General features: G+C 36.1%; 1 protein-coding gene across 1 annotated transcript in view; it reads right to left on the minus strand.

The window, feature by feature from the left end:
- VWA8 (von Willebrand factor A domain containing 8) overlaps positions 1–22,229 on the minus strand; it is a 182,055-nt gene that overhangs the window by 82,370 nt on the left and 77,456 nt on the right. Inside the window, exons 21-23 of the mRNA XM_017827812.1 lie at positions 14,815–14,891; positions 1,091–1,166; positions 311–446 (exon numbers count right to left, since the gene is read on the minus strand). Coding sequence (XP_017683301.1) covers positions 311–446; positions 1,091–1,166; positions 14,815–14,891 — 289 coding nt within the window. The remainder of the gene's footprint in view (positions 1–310; positions 447–1,090; positions 1,167–14,814; positions 14,892–22,229) is intronic.

Below are 22,229 nucleotides of genomic sequence, written 5' to 3' on the forward strand. Positions count from 1 at the left end.
ATTTCTTATGGTGAATGAGAAGCAGAGAGGTCAAATTACATTTTGTTGGGGTTTGGGTTTTTTGTTGGTATTTTTTAATTTTATTTTATTTTTCAGAAAAATTCACAAGAATGCTAATTTAAGAAAACTTTGTGGCTATTCCAAAAGTAGTAAAGAAAATGACTGTAAATTCTTTCATTGTTAACCTTTTAGCATCAAGTAATGTATCCATTTGGATTGTTTTGGGTCTCTACTTAGCAGTGCAATTGCTGAAAACCAGCAACATGTTGCGTTCTATCGACAATGATCAAAATATTTTCTCTCTACTCACTGGCAACAATGCGCCTTCCATCTGACAAAACCATCTCCCCACTTTCTACTAAAGTTTTTAAGATACAGGTAACATTTGTTGGTGCTTTGTCTGCCTCATCGATCACCAAAATATGTCCAAACTTCACTGCTTTTACCTAGAAGAGAAAAGAATCATAACATCACAACCTCCCCCAAACACCTGCAAGTAGCTGCATTACTGATTTCTCAATCAGCAGCAGTGATGTCGCAGTGACACTGAGACAAGAAAGTGACTCAGAACAGGGATAAGCTATGACCAAATCGTAATAGAGGGAAGAGGAGGCAGATGGGACAAGAAAGGTGGGTGTTCCTGGTTCTTCTGGATAGGGATAGAAAGGGCTGTGCTAGGGAGGGATGTGAGAAGCCCGACTGAGAATGGAGTGCTGACAGAGAAGTGCAAAGCCAGCTTGCATCTAGACTGTCAACATGTAGCTGAATGAACTAAAGAATGGCTGCAACAACTGTCTGGAGCCCAACTCAGCATGTAGGTGTGAGGTGCTATGAAAGAGGAGGAGGAAAATACCACTCTATCAGTTAGAATGTGTCAGGTTAATACTAAATTATTTTACATACTCACTTTGTGTGGGGGGTTTCCCAAGCACATTAGGCACAGCAAGTGGGGCAAATATGACTAAAGTAGAAGTTAATGCAAAGTTTGCTACCATGCTCACTCAATATGCCATGAAAAATCAAATCATGAATATTTTAAATTTCAAATGAAAAGCATTTCTAAATATAAAATCCAAATGTTACTACTGACCAGTGGTGAATCTTCATATACAATAAGACCATCTTTAACAGAAGGTTGTAGGGTAAGGCTTTGTACAGTGGTATCCCTGAAATGTGGAAAACCAGACAGTATTAATTAAAAATACACAAGAATTTTAGTTACAATAAAATGCAAAATGAGTAACTGAGTACTCTCTAAGAGGAAAAACTGAGTACTCTCTAAGAGGAAAAAACTGAGTACTCTCTAAGAGGAAAAAATATCTCTTTTTTCAGAATTCTTGAATAACTGGGAACACTGGTGTGCCAGCTTGGTGGTCAAATGCAAGTATCCCTGTCTCTGCCAGGACTTTCATGGTAGTTCTCCTTTCTCATAAACCCTCAAAACAAAACCACTGAGAAGTGAATAAGTATTTTTTGTACATAGGCACATTATTGATGTTACTATTTCTGGTTAAGTATGCTGAAATTGTCATGTACGTGACAAACAGGTGATTCTCCCTAGAAGAACCAAATACGAATCATTACTGTTTTAGCTGCTCTTCTCCACATATCATCAAGCAAAAAAACCCTCCCAAAACTCCAAAAAACCCAAATTCAACCAAACCAAAACCAACCCAACCCAACGATCAAAAGACACAAGCCCACCCCAAACCCAACCCAAACAAACAAAAAACCCCCTACAAACAACAACCACCACCACAACCATAACCCAAAAAATCCCCCCCAAAACAAAACAACAAAACTAAACACACTCACATGGAATTCTAAAAATCAATTTTTAGTTCTACCTAAGCCATACTGGCTTCCTATATTTTATATCATGCACAGCATAAGCTCTTAGATGGGACAGAGACTTTAATAACACAGCATTTCTGACATTTTGTGTTTGAATTGCTCACATTATTTTTACCTTCAAACATAAACCAGTGCTAATTAAAATCTGTAATGAGAATATTCTTAATCTTCACTATTTTCATCTATTCCAACCACCACTGAATGTACAGATAAATAGAGAACAGTTCCAATTCAGAAAGGTCAAGCAACAGACATCACCACACTGGATTCACCTATATAAATTATGTCCATAACCAAGGGAAAGCCCCTACTGATTAGACAAAATACTTGCCAAAACCTTTGTCAAGATCTGTATAACCAACCCCATTTACTTCAGGGTTCAGAGGGACCAAATGACCTAGAGAATAATCCAGAAGTGGGTCATGACAGAAGGTCCCCATGACTCCCATGGTTTCACAGGCAAGAGGATATGCAATTTAGTCTTAGGACAAGTAGGCTATGCCAACCCTTTCCTCCTGTATTTCAAAATTTGGCTTAGTCTGTGTCAACAGGATGATGGCCTGATCACATGACAAAACCCATCAGGGGAGTCTCACTTAACACAGCTTGAGATCCACATACTGGCCTGTAGGTAAGCTTAGTAACCTTTGCGTTGTATGTGAGATTTGATGCAACAAAAATCTCTTACTTCTCACAGCCACGCTGTATAACAAAACTGTTTGCTTAAGCCTAGCTGACTCACTCTTCTAAATATCCACCTTAGTTCTATCTTTAATTTTGTAACACCTTGTAAAAAACTAACAATATTCTGATAAGCTTCTTGGGTACAGGAAATCAAACACAGTACTGTTTGCAGCACACTATTAAGTGGCCAGCTTCCAACTACAGTTTTAAACTGACAGAATAACTTGCACACTTCCTTTATTTGAAACTGCTGTCAGCAGGATTTCTGTCCCTAATAACTAATAATTTTCTTGTTTAGCTTTAAACCCATGATTGATTTATTCCAGAGTTTCCATGCACAGGAATAAAGCAGAGGGCAGGAAGAGAGATTTTTAATGTTTAGCTACTTCATCTGAACTTTAATCCAGGAGGTGAAAGGTTACAAAGCTGGAACCACCTTCACTTCATTTAACCCCATCAAATGCAGCCTGTCACAAGCAGCAACACTGCCCTAAATAGTTATATTAATATCTTATTCACTTGCAACATATAATTTTTTTAACCACTAAAATCAGCAGTAGTATTAATCTATTATCTTAGAAATTCTATTATGGACACAAAAATAAAGCTTCTATTGTCATCCTGCTAGTCTAACCAATTTCTATGCTAGGCAAAGAAATCAATAATGCATCTAAAAAACCCCAACAAAGCGATGATTTTTCTTTATTGAACACACATTATTTAGGGACTAAATTCTCAGACTATATGCATAAGCCTACCTCCACTATCAGTTAACATTTCTGGTTCAAGCCTATACAGTTGAAGATGCAGAAGATGCAGATGTTTAAAATGTGTAAACCAAACTCTTGAGTATATGAAGCCACAGTCATAGGTTACTAATAAGCAATGGAAAAATGTGGAATTAATACAAGGTAAAAAGGGGAAGGTTTTGTCAAACCTGAACTGTGATCTCTTTAAAGTAATAGAAAGGTGAGAAAATGGAGGATCTGAGGAAAGCATAGACCAAGAATAATGTAAAAGAAGATGAAGCATTACAGGATGCTTTGGAGATCATAAATTTGTACTTAAGAGCCAATGCATGAAAAAAAGTAAAGTGAACAGAACACATCAGGAAATGTATCAGGTGGTATGGATGGTCACAGGTGATGACGCAAGAAAAGACAAAAATGTTAAATGGTATTTTACTGTAACACAAACCAGCTTATTTTACTTTTGGTGAGCTAGTTAATCCTCTGGTTCTGCAGAGATTTCTTACAACCCCCTGATATGGAATACTAATTTGTACTTAGTACCACCAGCAGCCCACACAAATCTCCCAGATGATCTCATTCTTCAGAGAAGACAGAATTGACCATATATTTGCAGAAAATAAACACTTCAAGAGTTTACAGTTTATTTAAGTGCTATTATAAAAGTAGTGTAAATCAGAAAAAAATACAGAAAGTATCAAAATGAAATAAAAGTTGACATCCTAAATCTAGCTCCTAAATTTTTTTATAATTTTATCTGTTTTCTGTTTTGTTGATATTCAGCTATAATATTTTAAGGAAATATTTCAGGGGATTTGTAATGTATTATAGAAGTTAAATATAAAGCCAAATATTAATTCCTTTGTCTTGATGACTCAAGCAAATGCAAAACTCCTCCACTTGCTTAGGCTATTACATTCAGAAATTTATATAAGAATGATTTTGCCAGGGTTATTACAGATTAATGTTATTGTCCTTCCAGAATCATAAGCTATACAATTAGGTATCATTAATTTCTGTTCTTCAGAAACCTAACATAACCCAAACACAGTAAAGAATGGCTAAAAATAATTTGTCTCTTTAGGTTTTTTTTTCCTTAAATTTCCACTTTGCATCAAATTATGTAAAGACACTGAAATATTGAAAAATAAAAATACGCTAAATCTGAAATATTTTTGAACAATGCAACACGCAGAGTTTCCTAAATGTAAAATATGTCTGGCACTCAAAATTCTCCCAGGAAAGAAACTAAAAGCTGTAATTCATGTTCTCTTAATAATATTAACACCTTAATATTAACTAGGCTCTAACAAAGACATGAATATCTAAACCTCCTAATTTCATCACAGTTAGCACCCTTGATGAAAATAGTTCTGACACAAAGAAGTAAGACTGTAGGAATATAGAAGCAATCAAGAAAAGATGTCTCATATACTTTCATCTTACTTGACTGAACTGATTTTGTCTTTACATGATTGTAAAAGAAAAATAAGAAACACTTACTAATGCCTTTCCTAAGAACGTCCTTTTACCAAGGAAGCCATCGTCACTCCAGTAAAAACAAAACCAAAAAAACCCACCACCACCACAAAAAAAAATGTTTACTACTAAAACACAGCAACTCCTCTGACAATACCATTCGTACGAGGACTTCTGAGAATTCTTTTCATGTTTTTTTGTTTATTTGCTCACATCACTGTATTTTTATTTTTTTTTTTTGCTACTGCTGCATTAGTTACCCTAGCTTTTTCTGAGTTCTGTAAACTTACTTGAACATACTACTGTGACAGTTATTGTTTCTTTGAGAGCAATGCCTTCTTTCTGGGGAAGAACCATGACATATGGCAGGAGAAATTTCCATCAACCTCAGAGACTTATTACCCAACTTCAAAAAAAGGTATTCCAATGCTTTAATTTAAGATTTGAGTCCCCAAGAAGGCTTATGCCCAAATACAGGACACAGTGTCAGCTAACATCACAAACACCCATATTCACTGGATTAATCTATCCTGACAAGTGCTGAAGAATACAGTCGTGGTTTCTGTATCTACTCATGCTGAGGCTGAAAGGGTAAGAGATTATCTGTGGAAGGCAACCTTGTGTTTTATGGGTTGGTGCTGATAGTAACAAGCTTACATAAACCGAACTCAGGTTTTGGCCTTTATTTGCCAAATAAAACTTTCTGGTAGCTGAAAGGAAAAATCAGAGATGCAGAATATATACTCTAATAATTGTTGTTCTTCATTTCTGTGTGGTATCTATTATCTAAATACGTACATATTATTATTTAAAAATACACATAGATATATCTCTCTCAATTACATGTCAATCAGACATGAATATACCCATCTGCTGTGACCTAATTTTAAAGAGTATTTAAAAAATAATTAGGTCAAGGGCCATTTGAAGCTGTTAATTGGTTAGCTAATCCACTCGTGGATTATCCTGATGAAGAGTAGGCAATCTTAACACAAAGAATCAGTCTGCCTGATTCTGACATGTACAAATTAATTTCTTTAGCCAACCTACCATACAGCCATTGCATTTTTTGCATGATCTGACCGCTGTGTTTTATGAAATTCTGAAATGTCTGAAAAGCCAACCAGCTATCTAATTTCTCTGTTAAAAATGACACTGTAAAGCCTTTTTGATTTATCTGTATGCACTGATAATTAAATCCACCTTTTTTTCTTGCTAGGCTGTTATAGCTTCTCAGCAGGACATATGTTTGTTTAAAATTCAAGAAATTATTTGGAGTATAAAGGTACTCATTAATCAGTATGACTGCAGGTGGCAGAAGAAAGATCAAAGGGAATTATATGTTTAATTCATGTTATATGCTTAAATCTAAAGTTACACAATTACTGATACATGGTCCATCTGTCAAAACAAGATGCAACATTTTCACTTAATTTATTACAATAACATAAGAAATTCACTCATCCTTGTTGTAAAATCCATAAATGAAGAAACATGACATCCCCTACAGCTCCCCTTATATGTAAGAATAAGTTCCATTGAGTAAACAGTGAGAAACTGTTACTTAGGCTTTAGAGGAAAATGAAACAACAGGGTCTTCTAACCTGAGCTATTTCTCCATAACAACCATGCATCAGGATATTGAAGTTGAATTCAATGCCTACAAAAAGACAGATGAATTAGGTCTCTAACACCTGAAATCTGACAATAGCAGAGCTAGTCAGCCAGCTTATGAAAAACTAACACCGGAAACAGAGACCATTAACTGGCATGAAATCTAGGAAGCTTTGCATTGCAACTCTGTATTGACTGAAAATGTGTTTAAGAAAGGGGGGGAAAAAACCAAGAGTGAAAAACCACAGACACCTATTATATGCTAGTCAATACACTCAGTGTATTGACAACATAAATCTTCATAATAAAACTGTCATCTTATTATTTATTTCCAAATCTGAGCTATATAAGAATAAAATAGACACTACAAGGTACAACATTAAAAGAAAATATTCTAGACATTCATGACTCAAAACCATGAGGTAAAATTACCTAGCCTTTTGTTTTGTGGCTGCCAACAAACAAAAACACATACATACACAACTTTGCTGTGTTCAATGGTTTCCTCAAATAAACTAGTGCAGCTACAGAGCACTACTTTAAAAAGTCCACTACAGACATAGCTTTTCTGTGTCGTTCATTTTTAAAAACAGACCTGCTGAGCTAGATCAGCATTTAAATTGCTTAATATGGTCCTACATTCTTTCAAGAGAAGATAATCAAATGCAATTCTGAGAATAGGTGCACTATAATTCTAGTATTCATCAATGTTTTGGGCAAAGGAAGCTATTCTTTCTGAAACAACTTTTAAAATTAGAATTTAAAAAATCTGAAGTCAATAAAGCTGAAAGGGTAGTTTTAAATTATCTCAATAGGAGAAACATGTAATTAGATTTTATAGTGATTATGTGTGCTAAAAAAGAGGGAAAGAAAATTAAGATTTAAAGATTAATGGACAGTTTGTAGTAAGTATTGCTTGTAGGGACACCATAAGCTCATTTTCTTACCCCAAACCTCATATTAATTTGATTGTTAAAGATCACAGCAAAATTATGTTTATTTTGAAAAGCATAACATATGCAAACTCAGGTAATTTTTTGAAAAAAAAAGATCATCAGATTACTGTAACTTATTAGGGAACCAGAAAAGGCACAACACAAAATGTAATTTTTAAAATGAACCCTGCATCAGTCACTAGAATAAACATAGTAACTAACAAGAAGATGCTATATCATAGGCAAATTCTTTGAAAGAAAATGTAATATTAGGACACACAACAGAAGGTAGTGTAATGTCTTCTAAAATAACAGTAAGATCGTAAGATAAAAAATAGAATTTCTATAACAGTTATTACTCCATTGACAGAGAGAAACATCAAATTTACAAGAAAGCCAAATTGCTTTGGCATATATGTCACTGCCTAGAAAAGTGAAAAACAAGTTATTTCAACTCGTAAGAAAAGATATCACATGAACTAAGACTTAACATGGCTAATATAGGGGCAAAACCTGTTACATTTAAAAGCTAAAGAAGAAAACTTCCTACATTCTCTATTTTCATGAAGAGTCATCAAATCATATTTATAAGCAGTTTTAACTTTTTTGACCTCACAGAGAACAACTCTCATACATTAAAAAACATTCCCTCTTTTTGTCATATGACTTTACGAAGATTCATATTATCTTTTCTGATGATAAACTAATTTCATAAAAGATTATTTTCTTGATATACAGAAAGCGAACACTGGAACAGAACTAATCAATTCATGTCTTCTGCAGATTCACTGAGGCTCTGAGCAGCAGAAAATCCATTCATAAGCCATCAATGAATTATTGATGTAGATTACACTGCAGTCTACTCATCAAAAGCTTCTATTTCTGTAAGCCACCGCAATGTTGTTATGCAGATCTACATAATGAAAACATTAGAGTTGAAGTTGACTAGTTTTACTTCTCATGACTTCAGTGGCCACCTCTGTAGTAGCTCAGAGGAGGGATCAGTTCTCCCACTAGCTAAGAGTAATAAAGTTCCCATTGCAATGGAAAAGGATTGATACTTTTCATTCCTGGACATTTTCAATTGTGTACAGGAATGCCTGTGATGAACTGTCTGCAGAGGAGATGGTGGGCTCCAAATTTTGCATTTCCTACAGCTCATCTGTGACTGACACAGCATGAAGCCAGAAAATATATCAGAGAAACTTCTGCTTAATAACCACTCAATATTTGTACTCATTTTCATAAAAATAAATAAATTATGTAGAAGGTATCAAACAATCTCATTACAAAAACTGTTTTTATTATTCTGAAAATGATGGTGAGCTTGAAGCTGTTTCTTAATTCCCTCAACTTTAACTACTGTTCCATACTGACACATTTGAGTATCAGCTAAGTACAGTGCAAATGGACTCTCTACATGGAACAACCACTGCTGTATTATGTATTTTATGAAGATAAGATAAACTCGTTTTAACTTCTTAACCCTAGAGCTAGCTAGGGTCATCCAGCTGCTACCTTGCAGAAATTGTTGCTATATCACAGAATCAGAGTGGCTGAGGTTGGAAGGCATCTCTGGATGTCATCTAGTTCAACCCCCCCTGCTAAAGCAGGGCCACCTAGAGGCAAGGTGCTCAGGACTGTGTCCAGATAGCTTTTGCATATCTCAAAAAAATCAAGGAGTGTAATGTATATCAAACTTTAAAGAAAAGGCATTGACAAGGAAAAATTAACATTGTGCCTTCCCAAACCTAGCAAATATCTTGCTTGGAACACAGATATTCCTTCTGCAACTAATTTTTTGTAAAGGGACTATCAAGACAGAGAGGTTTTTGTTTGCTATCAGAGCAATTAGGAACACAACTCATGATGGCAGATGACCATTACAGAGGCATCTTGCTCTTTTTGGCTATGTGACTTACAACAAATACAACCCCAGCAGAATAGAGAGGTGGCAGCTTTCACAGGTCTTGAGTTGACACTATGTGTTCTCCACAGTATTTTTCCAGTTCTTTTTAGTTGCCTACATTTGTATTTCAGAATAAACTACATTCAAATATTTTTTCATTTTTTTACACTCTCGTATTAAAGCTTAGCCGTGTATTTTGATGAAAGTTAAGATCAGATAACACCATATGACTCCAAAAACTTGATGCATATATATTAATCCACATGCCTTTAGCATGTAAAACCTAGCATCTTATTTACATCACCAGAAACTACCACAAAAAGCGAGTACCTGAATTTTACATTTTCCTAGTCAGAATCTAAGCTTTTAGGAAACTTTCTATCAGACGTCTCTTCACAACCAAAGAAACAAAATCAACCCCAAATGCTGTTGTTCTGTAATACAGTCTACACAAAAATAGTAACTGTAAGGAGGAGAAATCATTCTAATTGAAATATAAAAAACAGATTGAGAGTACGACTTAATTCCAAATAGATGCAAACTTAAATGTTTAAATGACAGATAAAGAACACTTAACTCCAGCAAAATCATTCTTTGTATGCAACTAATTACTATTTACTAATTACTAACTAACTAGTTACTAATTTGATGATAAAAGAAGTAAAACTAATCTTTTTTTTCTCTGATTACATCAAAGTAGACAACAGTTCAAAGTCCATGATATTTTCTTCTGACATTTTAATGCAGGAGAGCTGGGAGCTTACAGTTTTATATTGATCTATTACACTCATCATTGCTAAGAAGGATTTTATAGTCTTAACAGGGCACAGGTTCTTGTCTGTGCCTTCCCTAAAGTTTTACTTTTTTTTTCTTCATTCTGTGGAATCTTCTTGGTTTAAGGGACTTTGTAATTGAAAGTAAGATATTATCATGAGAGAAATAAAAAAGTAAGATATAAAAATAATAATAATAACAAACAAATAAATATATAGCAAAGAATAATAAAGGAAGATATCCTCATGAGGGGAAGGAGGGGGGCAGATACTGATCTCATCTCTCTGGTGACTGGTGACAGGACTTGAGGGAATGGCACGAAGCTGTGTCAAGGGAGATTCAGGCTGGATATTAGGAAAAGGTTCTTCAGCCACAGGGTGGCTGGGTACTGGAACAGGCTCCGCTAGGAAGTGGTCACAGCACCAAGCCTGACAGAGTTCAAGAAACGTTTGGACAACGCTCTCAGGCACATGGTGTGATTTGAGGTGGTTCTGTGCGGAGCCAGGAGCTGGCCTTCAATGATCCTTTTGGGTACCTTCCAACTCAGGATATTCTATGATTCTATGATTATCAGTTTTCATTAAAATCTTTTTCCTGTTTCAATGAAATACCAAACTTAACTTTAGATTTTTGTGTAGAACCACTAGCAAATTCTTTCAGCGGGATTCACGTGAGAGATAGCAAAAGTAGTAACAGAAAGGTTCATAAAATGATGAGGCTTTCCAGAGTTCACTAATTTAGGAGCAACACAAATACTTGACTGCCGGGGTTGACAGCAGGTCTGTCGGAAGGAAGACAGAGCTGTAAGAGAGGATATCCTGAACTTTCTGCAGGGTCATCATGAGCCTGCAAGAGCAAGTCACTGTGAGTCTGCAAATGCTGAATCATCACGAGCTTGCTATAGGACAGCCAATCGTGATGTATGTTTATGAAGAAACACCAATTATAATGCAACATATACGTTACACTGGGGAGTAAAAATGTTGGAGATCTGTTGCAATAAAAATCTATCCTACCCGGTGCTATTCTTTTTGGAAGAAGACTGTTTCTGTGTTTTTCTTGACCGTCACAACAACCCTGTGTTACATGTACATGGAGAACACCAAAGTTTCTTACAGCCAGTTTCTTAGTTACTGGCTGTAAAACCAGTACATGCTGAATTTCTGTAAATACCTCTCATTGGCTTGTGACTGCACAAGTCTGGTACGTTTTCACCTTTCCAGTAGCATGAGGAATGCATGCTCAAGGTTGAAGCAGTAAACCCCTGAATTTTAATATTAGACAAGGTAAAGCTGTTGTTTATTCTGTTAGATGTAGACAGCGTTCTGGATGGACAAAATGGAGACAACCATCCCAGGAGGGTAAACAAAATTTAGGATTTCTCTGCTGAAATTTACTCTTGTAGGAAAGGAGTGACAGGGGAATCCTGGCAGATGAAAGTTCTTCCTTAACACAGAAAAGCAGTAAAACGCTTCATAAGCGCAGTCCTAGAGAGAGGCTGTGCTGAGCCTACACCTATTACCTTTTCCAGAAAGAGTTCTCTAACTCCACAATTAATGTGACAAGAGAGCTGGTCAACTCCTGATCAGCTCCTAATATTAGAAAGTGTTCAAGAGGAAGCAGCCAATTTTTTGACCAATTTTTAAGCAAACATTTTTATTAATTTCTGTCATTATTGAATCTAATCACAGCTTCCTTTCATTAAAATTTTCTGTTTTATGGTACCAAAATGATTTATAAGACTTAAAAATTTCAAGAAAATTAAATTTCTCAATGAGGTGCTGTAAAAAAGACTAAGGAAAAGGATTCAAAACCTCCACAAGCAATTGAAACCTTAAGGTCAGGTTGACTCTTCCCATGTGAATCAGTTGCACTGCAAGTAAATACAGATGTCAGAAAGGAAGTTTAAGGAAAAACACACTATTTCTTCTGCTTTATCTCCTCTCATCATCTTGAAGTATGATATAAAATGTGAGATTTTAAAATTACTCCTGATAATAGCTCATTGTGTAAGGCAAACACTCCCTCCTTGAATGTCATTGAACATATGTAGAGTTAGATCAGAACTCCTTATACTGTTTCATCAAGACAGAAAAAAAACCCCTCAAACCAACAAAAAAACCCACCCTAACCAAACAATCAACAACTAAAACCAAAACAGTTTTAATAGCATTTTTAGTTCTCTTATATCCCTGTTTTTAGTCAAAAGAGGCGAAGTATTCTTCTATAAAAGACAATTACATTGCATAACAAACTGTATTAAACTACACAACAGTGTATTTCCCTCTTATTCACAAACTATTAAAAGTAAATGTGGAATATCCTCATGATTCTGGCATTTAAATAGCATTTAAAGAAACATGTTTCAGAAAATGGTGATTAGATTCACAGATCAGAATACTTCTCAAATTCAGTCTAATTATTTTTGTCTGTTATTTATTTGCTACTTTCATTTATTACATAACACTACATTTTATTAAAGATCTTTAGTATATTAATTTTAAAACTCTTCTCTCTTTCCACTGTCGTCGTTTCTTCTCTGGCTTCATCTTCATTATACCCACCAACAAGAATATTTATAGCTAAGGATATATCTCTCTCTTCTTCACAGTAGACATTATTCAGTTGGAAAACCCATTCCATATTGGCATTACCCTACATATGTGCCTATTACTCATTCTATAGCTAACTGTATGAAGTGACAGTCGATATGGACAAATTCGGGAACTCGTGATGTCAGCCATTTTCTGATAGATTCACCACCTCTTTGAAACTCAGTGTCTCGGAATATGCAGCTGACAAGTGCACATTCATTTCCCAAGAGACTAGTTGAAGTGGAACTAGAGAGTCTGTACACCAAAATTCAAGGACTAATGCAGTGCCATCTGCCAGACATATTTCTGAAAGGGTAGAGAAAGTCCACCTTCATCTTACAGGGAATCACCTCTACATTTTTCATGAAGAAAGCATTAAAATTATCCTTTTCCCTTACAAGGTAATCAACTACAATGCATTCTTGGAATGTTCTATTTCTTAGTATCTGTAATTCAGGTATATGAGCACCACTGAAAGTATTATGTTTAGAAATACTTTCCTTGGCATGCTTAAAGGTAGTAGCTAGGAAATCTGCAGAAACACATAGGGTTATGAAAGATGAAGTGTACATTCCAGCATATTTTCTAATAAAATACTTCTATGCCATAAGCTACTGACTAAATTTTTCCCCACAAAGTATGTAACAGCTTACTAGTGAACTGTTGGGTTTTTTTTTGTAAACTTGCTCTTATTTTGTTTTGCAATCCAGAAGTCTGCACTAACAATATTGTAATCCTTATTTAAAAGCCCTGTAAAGTCAAGCAAAGTATTATATAGACTGAGTTCTTCACAAAGAATTTCAAAATGCTACCCAGGAAATAGATTTCTCATGTTTCTATATTCACAAATTATTTTTGTAGGACTGTTCATCATTTTCTGCTTTATTTTCTACTTCAATCTATCTTTAAAACTCTGCAATCATGAACAGTGTTTCACAGAAACTATAGAAGGTTGTATTGACAATAAAAGCACATTTTTTTTCCTAGTGATGCATCAACTAGCATGCTGAAACTAATACATTCTACAGCCCCATCATCACCCCAAACACTGTGCTTATACAATGTTCTCCTGAGCCATCTGAATTCATATTAAAGCACTGTTCTGCTTGATCACATCTCACTGGAGAACACACAGAAAGATGGAAATACAGTAGTACTTTGTGAAATAACTGTGATTTGCAAAAATGTCAGTGGATTTTATCTGTAAGGAGCGCTCTGCTCCAAGCAGAGAAGACAGCAGGAAAGTTAACACAAAACTAGAAGTAGGAGGTCACGAAAGCAGTATTTTCTAGAGAAGTGATGGAAGTCTAGAAGAGGTAGCATAAAAGAAAACAGTAGCAGAAAAGTAGTGAGATAGAGCTATTCAAGTATCAGGAATACAAGTATAAGACATTTGAAGACAAATGAGTGAGAAAGTGAGAGAGAAAGTGTTACAGAGACTGTGTTGTTAAAAGGCAGAATACCAAAGATCAATGTTTTTATTAGCACTATTTAAAAAACAGTGATAATGAAAGGAGACAGAGTGATGAAGCTGGGAAGTTGAAGACAGAGAGGTAAGGACTAAGAATGAAGCTGAAATAGGATGCAGTTCAATCAAAAATGAGTCTTCTAGACATATTTAGTCTTTATTTCAATTTATTGGTTTCAAGCTCATGTCATAAAAAGCAGGTAGATAATTTGCTATTATTTCATCTTTTGAATTGTTTTCAATCGGTTTATTGTCTTAAAGTCCATTTTTTAGCTTGTAATGTAATTTTCTAATCCAAATGTTTATGGGTGAGAAAGAAATACATGCATTTAGCACAAGTGCCAAAGGAAAAAAGCTAAAAAGCCTTTATTATGTAGATTTTTTTGTCTGATGAGTGACATATTCAAACAAGCACCTTTGAATTTTTCCCTCACACAGTACCTCATGCTTAGGGAAATTTCTCCAGAAATGACAGCAAAATATATTACTAACTTCTTGAACCAAGTTAACATCAGTATTCTCTGACTTCTACTTCCTCTTATATTAAACAATGCGACTGCATTATATTCTTGTACCCACCCCCTCCTCAACCTGTCAGCTTATTGCCTCTGCCAGACAAATTCCTGTGGTCTGTGTGCCACTTGCCATAATATGGTCTTTGTTCAAACAGTAAGAATACATTAAATTTCATGAGTTTTAAAACATGAGAAATTAGACTGAAAACATAAAGGATGAAAATCTAACACATTCTTACCTGTGCAGCTGTAAATACTCTCTGGGCCTGTTTAGAAGGTGAAGGAATCTGTCAACAACCTTGTTTTTCCCAACACCCTGCAGTAAATAAATATAATATTAAGACATAATACAGATGTACACATTTAAGGGTTATAAACAAAGAAAAGATAACTTGCCAAAGCTGTTAAAATACTCTCCATACTCCTTTACATGAAAGTACAACTTCAATTCAGTTCAGAGAATTCTGAACACAATTAAATGATATATGTTTTATTTTACATATATTTGCAAAATACTTATCTGTCTTACTGGAAATAACCAGAGGTAGGATTGTATCCCTAGAGTTATGTCACACATGCCGATGCATCCTTTAACTAACACCAGTTTTTCCAGCCCTTCTATTTCATAAAGGTATTGCAAAAATGTCAATGCTAGGAAGTTGTCTTGCATTTAATAGGAAAAGGTCATTCCCAGTGGTTGTAGGAAACATCCTATAACTGTCAAATGGAGTTTGGGCACAGCCTTGGTAATACTTGCTGATCCCATTCCACTGGACTTACTAAAAAAGACCCAAATAGAATCAGAATTTGGTTGGAGATAAAACTGTATAATTGTCCTATTGCAGGATGTCTGCAGTAGCAAGCTGTGCAAAATGATGACAGTGGGTTTATTAAGTGAATCAGGTGTTTCTAACACCCTGCTTTGCCCTATAAAATCAGTTCAGGAGCTGGTATTTCAGTTCAGGTCTAACCTGGTCCCATGGAAGGAATTAGCACTTTAGTCTTATCCTAAGAGAATCTGGGTCTTGTATCCAACTGCAGTAAGGAGATTCCCTGCAAAAGTACATTCTTGATCAGCTCTAAAATGCTGATGTTGATGCAGACCAAGATGTAGAAATTCTTATCCTTCCTGCAAGGATGTGGTTGCAGATTTGGGAACTCAGAAGGCCAGTGAGATTACCGAGGGTTGCAAAGGAAAGAGAAAAGGAAACAGTAGAAAGAAAATCTCGTAGCTTAGCCAAAAGCTGTTTGACAAGACACTGTCCCTTTGCTGAGATTCTCACTCTGACTGCATGAATGCAACTAGTAGTCCACACCAGTGGATAAGAAGATAAATATAACCCACAGAAAGATTAAAAAGATTAGATTAAACCAACTTGAGATTCCCTAATCTGTTTCACTTGGCATTGAAACAGAATAGGAGCATTCAGAGCTGCAAGTTATGGCATTTATGACTGTAAATTCTAGCTGAATGATGGTAACTGCCAGCTGCAGAATTGCAAACCGCTTAACCTTCTTAAAATGGGTCTCTCATCTGACTACATTTATGAAAATGGAGAATCATGCACGTATGTGTAATAGTTGAAACCACTGGAGAGTTCTCACCATGAGAGCAGAGGAAAAAATACCACAGCACAGACAAGAATAAAACTACCTAGATTCTGCTGCAGACTTGACTCCAGACAAGAGAGCCAACTCAAGTCAGTGCTCTGCCACACGCCTCCTCACAAACCTTCTTCCATCTGATTCTTCAGAAGAATCTACAGCTTTACACATAGGTGTAGTAAGAAGCTGCAACACGCTTAATATCTTTCACCAGTTGTTTCTGAAAACTGTCACTGGAAACAGTTCTCTACTGCTTTGAAAGGGGATGAAACTGCAGAACTTATAGGACATAACCATTTGGAGGGAAACTTGCAAGTTAGACATTTTCTCAGAAGCATTAAAAGTAACCAGAAACAGGCTAAGAATCCCCTAGAGGCACACAGTTTTATTCACATGTTTCCTGCTACTTGCAGTCAGATACTTAAAATCATAACTGGGTGAATAAACAGGAATACTCCTCGTGTCAAGCACAAAACACCCATGCTGAAAGTAGCTTCCTTTCCTAAGAGAGTTAATGATGGCTGGGCCGATGTCTGCACACAGTTTCTGTACCAATCCCAAGCAGATTGCATATCCTATTTCGCTGCAGAGTGGGACTCCAGCCAGCTGTGGCAAGTACAAAGATGGTGAAATAGATTAACATATTGAATCAATGTAAAACATACTTAATATCAAAAAATGTGGTTACTGTAATTTAAAAAAAAAATTGGCTTTCATGTGCATTAACTGAAAGTGCATGTGGTTTTTATGTTTATTACAGATTCTTAGAATTATGCCTGAAAGTATTTTCCCAACTACGAAGTAACAGATTTTTCCTATAGAAAGAGGATCATGTTTTTGTATATTTCTATTCATGTTGTTATCACCAAGGGTATTAAGAGGAGAGCACCTCACTTCTAAGAACTCTCAGAGGACACAAGCATGGTCAAGGAGCACTGTGGAGGAAGGGAAAGAGCACAGTTACTAAAGTAACACAGTGAAGTCAACGGGAGCTATGCCACGACCACATCTCACCCTTTCTTCACTTTTATTTGCGCATCTCATCAGACTCTCTGCACAGTTCCTTTTACTTAATTTTAAGTATACCTCAATTTCAGAACATCATACATTTTTTAAAAGGTGCATGCAGTATTCAAAAGCCAAAAGGCATTCCCACCAGGTTTTAGATATTATAAACATGTTAACATTGCCCAACTTCTAGGTTGAACTGCTTCCGAGAGTACATTGTGTGCCTTCACAGAGGCTGTGGTGTACCACATAAAATCCTTGGCTGGCAAGAGTAGCTGGAGCAAAGTTCACGTCAAAGTTTTTTGATTCCATCCCTCTACATTCCTACTTCATAACAAGTTACCACTTCTCTTTGTCTTGGCTACTCTATTGAGAAGTCACAATATAATAAAAAGGAAGGAAGAGACCAAAGATATTCAGAAGGCTCTTTAGCACCACTAAGAAACTACAAAAAGAGAGTTTGGATGAGTTCATTTCTTAAGTACTATGCATTAACGTAAGACCCAGAAAAGCAGGTTTATTCCAAATTCACCTGACCTCCATGGGATAAAGAATATGCCTGGTAGTCTTTTTCAGGTGGACAAGAATTGCGGAAAATGGTAACCCATTTTGGAAAAAAAAAAAAACTCTGAAATGATTTACTGGCACCTAAGAAAAAAGAAATCATAAAATTGCAACAAAGTCATCCTCCTTTCCCCCGCCTGCCAGGGATCAAACTAGATCTTCTGGACATCCACACAGAGAATAGTCAACTATTTAAGCAGAAAGAATCAGAACTACCCTTCACTTGAACATACTTAAAGACTGAGTTGAACTTGGACTGGATTCCGAATATAATCTCACATAATTTGTAATTATTGTAGCCTGAGGTAACATTCAGAGGACAAATTAGTTTGCCATTAACACTTGCTGTATGATATTAAATACGCACTATTGCAGTTACTTAATTTAACAGAAATATAAACATGCTAATTAGAGAGAAAATAACATCTGTGTTAGTGTTTCAGCTGAACAGAATAAAAATATTTCAGAAAGCAAATATAAGACAATTTTTATTCCATCAGACATATGGGACAACTGAAATAGAAAAATGGGAAGTAAATATCTGCACTAATGACTAACAAAAAAGAAATTATGCAATTGGAAGACAAAATAATCTCTTAGTTAAAAATTCTTCTAATTGACAGTGTAAACACTTGCTACCAAGGATGAAATGACTTAATCTTCTGCAGTTTCAAATATAAACAAGGTTATTACAGGTCCCAGGAGGCATTTTGCAATTCAGGACACAGATCTCACAGTAGTGGGACAAATTTATCCCCTGAACAGCCCAAACAAAGGCAATAAAGTTATAGTACAAAAGAACTGGTCCCAAATTTTTGAAATTAACAATTTGCCTCTTAGGGAAAAAAAAAATCTAAGCCACACTGCCTCATTTTTATTTTCTTCTAAATGATTTTCAGGTCATACTGAAGCAGCTAAAGAGGTTGCCAGGTTGTGCTCTTCAGTACTGCCCTTCAGCTGAAACACTGCAATCACACCTTCTCCATCTTGGCACACAGCCATCCTGCATAGCAGAGAACCTGTTTCATTACAAAAAGAATGAAACAAATTTTAAAACTGGTAAAAAAGCAGTTTATCACTTTTTCACCTTAGGAAATCTTATTTCATAATTAATTTTAAAATTCCATTATTAGGGAATGAAAGACAAATTTGGCTTATCATTACATTTTAGTATCCAGAACCCTCATGTCAGAGTTCTCAGTTTCTGACTTCATGGAAAGTGTTGTATTGACAATGTCATTATCACAGAAACTTGCAGCTGAACAACGAAAATGTTCAGAAAATGAAAACACTTCTGCTAATGTGCAGTTTCTAACATTGGGTCTGGCACTAAACCACCTTCCATGGCCTCAGTCTGCCTGTTTCTGCCAGCAAAAACATTTGCAATGCATGCATTTTGGTTGAGGCTGCTAATTTCAGAACAGAGGATCATACTTCTGGTTTTCTAAAAAAATGTACTGTTATCAGCAAAGCAACAAGTAGCACCTATACAGAATTATTTCACACACTCCTGGTGTTATAAAGCCCTGCTTGGAACAAACGTGAATAATGCAGCTTAATAATTGCAGAAGGTGTATCACCAGCAGACACCAGACATTGCTACCAGAGGACCACTGCAATCGACCCTGTCACTGCTACCTTGTTTGAATGTTAGCAACAAATTAAAATACTTGTACAAAAGCAGAGGTGGTTTTAAGTCTTGCCCAGCTGCAATGTACATTTTTATCAGTCACAACAGCAAGTGTTCTGTGGTTTAGTATCTCATTTTTTTATTATGAGTTTATCATCCGGGGCATGCAAAAATTATGGTGACAGCAAAATAATAAGATTTCACCATTAGAACAAATAAACTTAATTCCCTGGTAGGAATTATGAATTGAATGCTTTGGATACATGTCTCACTACAGGTCTAGATAAGCTTGTAGAGTTTATGTCTTTTTCTGACTTAAAGTACAACTTTCAACCCTGAGCCCTGTCAGGCTAAATACAACCTTTACATTTCCAGCAAGGTAAGACAACTGTAGTTCAGTGGAGAGGAGCACATGAAAAATTTATAATAGAAAGAATTCGTGTGAAGAAACATTAAAAAACATTTGATTCTTTTTTAATTCTGGTTCTTCCGTTTAATATGTACAAGCAGAAATCGACACTGTAAGCAGAGACACATTTAAAGAGGATGCCTATTCTCATATGTGTACATACTGTTATGACTGTAGCAAGTAAAGAAGTATTTTCTGAGTTTTCCGCAACTGTCATACCTAATTCTCTAGACAAAAAATTTCATAGCATCTGGCCCAATTTAGCTCATTTGGAGTTTATTTTCTCCACGCTCATAATAATAATAAAAGATTGGTTCAGGATAGTACATTCCTGCCTTGTAGAGGAAACTGTCTATCTTTAAACAGGTTCAGGCAGAAAAACAAGGACCCTTATTTCTAGAAAAGTTAAAATGCCAAGGATTTGCTTTTTCAAGTTTTCTGATGACTGAAATTATTACACTCTTAGTTTGTACTTAATTCAGTTTCACAGCGAGTCAGAAATAAGAATATTATATTAGAAGGAAAAATCCAGTCAAGCACCTCATTTTAAATATTTAATAATAATGGCCAGTCTTCGCGAGCGAAGATTTGGGAAAGGTCATTAACCCTTCGAGCCTGCGCAGTGGATTTTTTAGGTGAGACCCAGCGTGCGCTGAACTGAGCCCACCCTTTAATCCTGAGGTTCATCTGCCGGGGCCGAGCAAGCTTGGACAGTGGCAGTGAGGTCCCCAGGACGTAGGTTTGTTTAGAGTGACCTTCTCTTAGATGGATTGCCTTACAACGCTGACGAGCTCCATCTGCCCAGGGGGCTGGGAATCGAACCCGGGTCGCAGCGGTGAGAGTCCTGCACCCTAACCACTAGACCACCAGAGGCCCCTTAATTTAATTTCTTAAATATTTAAGAAAGACTCAATCATTTTTCCTACGAAATTTTTCAAGAATAAAATAAATTCCTAGTGGGAGCCCAAGCATTCTTGTAAGTTGATCTCTCAGTTAAAGAAAGGCAGCAGTAAGGATGAAATTACATTATTCTGTCAGGAAAATAAATTGGCAAATGTGCCAGAAGGCTGTTACATTTCTAAGCTCTTTTAATCACAGAATGGTTGGGATTGGAAGGGACCTCTTGAAATCATCTAGTCCAACCCCCCTGCTAAAGCAAGTTCCCCTACAACGGGTTGCACAGGATCATGTTCAGGCAGGATTTTGGTATCTCCAGAGAAGAACCATCCATGGCCTCTCTGGGCAGCCTGTTTCAGTGCTCTGTCACCCTCACAGTAAAGAAGTTCTTCCTCATATTCAGATGGAATTTCCTGTGTTCCAGTTTGTGTACATTAACCCTTGTCCTATCACTGGGTACTATTGAAAAGAATCTGGCCCCATCCTCTTGACATTCACCCTTAAGGTATTTGTATGCATTGATAAGATCCCCTTTTCCAAGCTAAACAGGCCCAGCCCCCTTTCTCCGTAAGAAAGATGGTTCAGCTCACTCATCATCTTTGTAGCCCTCCATTGGACACAGTAGCCATTATTAATGTATTTGTGATAGTTTACCCTACTGTGGGCTCACATCAACACTTTACTAAGTGCTTCCAAAGATTTTGTTGTGGTCTTCTTTCAAATTATTTGCAGTATTTATCACCTTTATAGAATTCTTCGTTCTACTTCTGAACAGCTCATTCAGTAAATTTCAAAGCAATAAAATAATTCAGAATTGAGCGGTCTGTGAGCCTTCTCTATCCAGAAGGCCACAAATCCCTTGTAACTAGAAATATTTTGTTTGGTATCTTCAAAGACAACCGATGGTAGCCAAGACCTCACCTATGACTAATAAAGGTGGAAACATCCAACACATCTCTTTACACAACTTCCAAATGCAACAATTTTGGAAATGTTATATTTAACATTTAAAATTGTGAGACAAAATAAAAGCGTTTCAGCCACTGCTATTTTCCAACTTTTTCCACATAAACAAATTCTGTTTATTAACATAGTTTCTCTCATATTTGGCAAAGAAAATCCAAGGTCAAGACAGTAAAAGATAGCAAGTAGTGGCCAATCCACGAACCGCACAATGTCCATCAGGAAAAATTTCACAAAAACGCAGCCTAAAAATTTTCCTTGGTAATAAGAATCAATACTCCAGTCTGTCTCATAAGCCAGACTTCTCTCAGAAGCCACTGCAAGAGCAATATGTAATGACTAAATAAACAGTCATTGCAAAGTTTGGAATAAGTAACCTTTACTGAACAGGGCTCTTGCTGTTCTTTGCCTGTTGGTGTGAAAGTAATAAGCAGTTGCTTACTCTCAGCCAAAGAAGAAGCTGCTGTATAGTTGCTTTGAGAAACTATAGATGGTCATTCACTCCCAGACTACAGGCTCATTCAGCAAGCAATATCAGAAGCCATATTTATAGCACTGGCACGTCCTTTACTTGGAAA

This window comes from Lepidothrix coronata, unplaced genomic scaffold (genome assembly GCF_001604755.1).
Source record: "Lepidothrix coronata isolate B3197 unplaced genomic scaffold, Lepidothrix_coronata-1.0 Scaffold143, whole genome shotgun sequence".
Taxonomy (NCBI): Eukaryota; Metazoa; Chordata; class Aves; order Passeriformes; family Pipridae; genus Lepidothrix; species Lepidothrix coronata.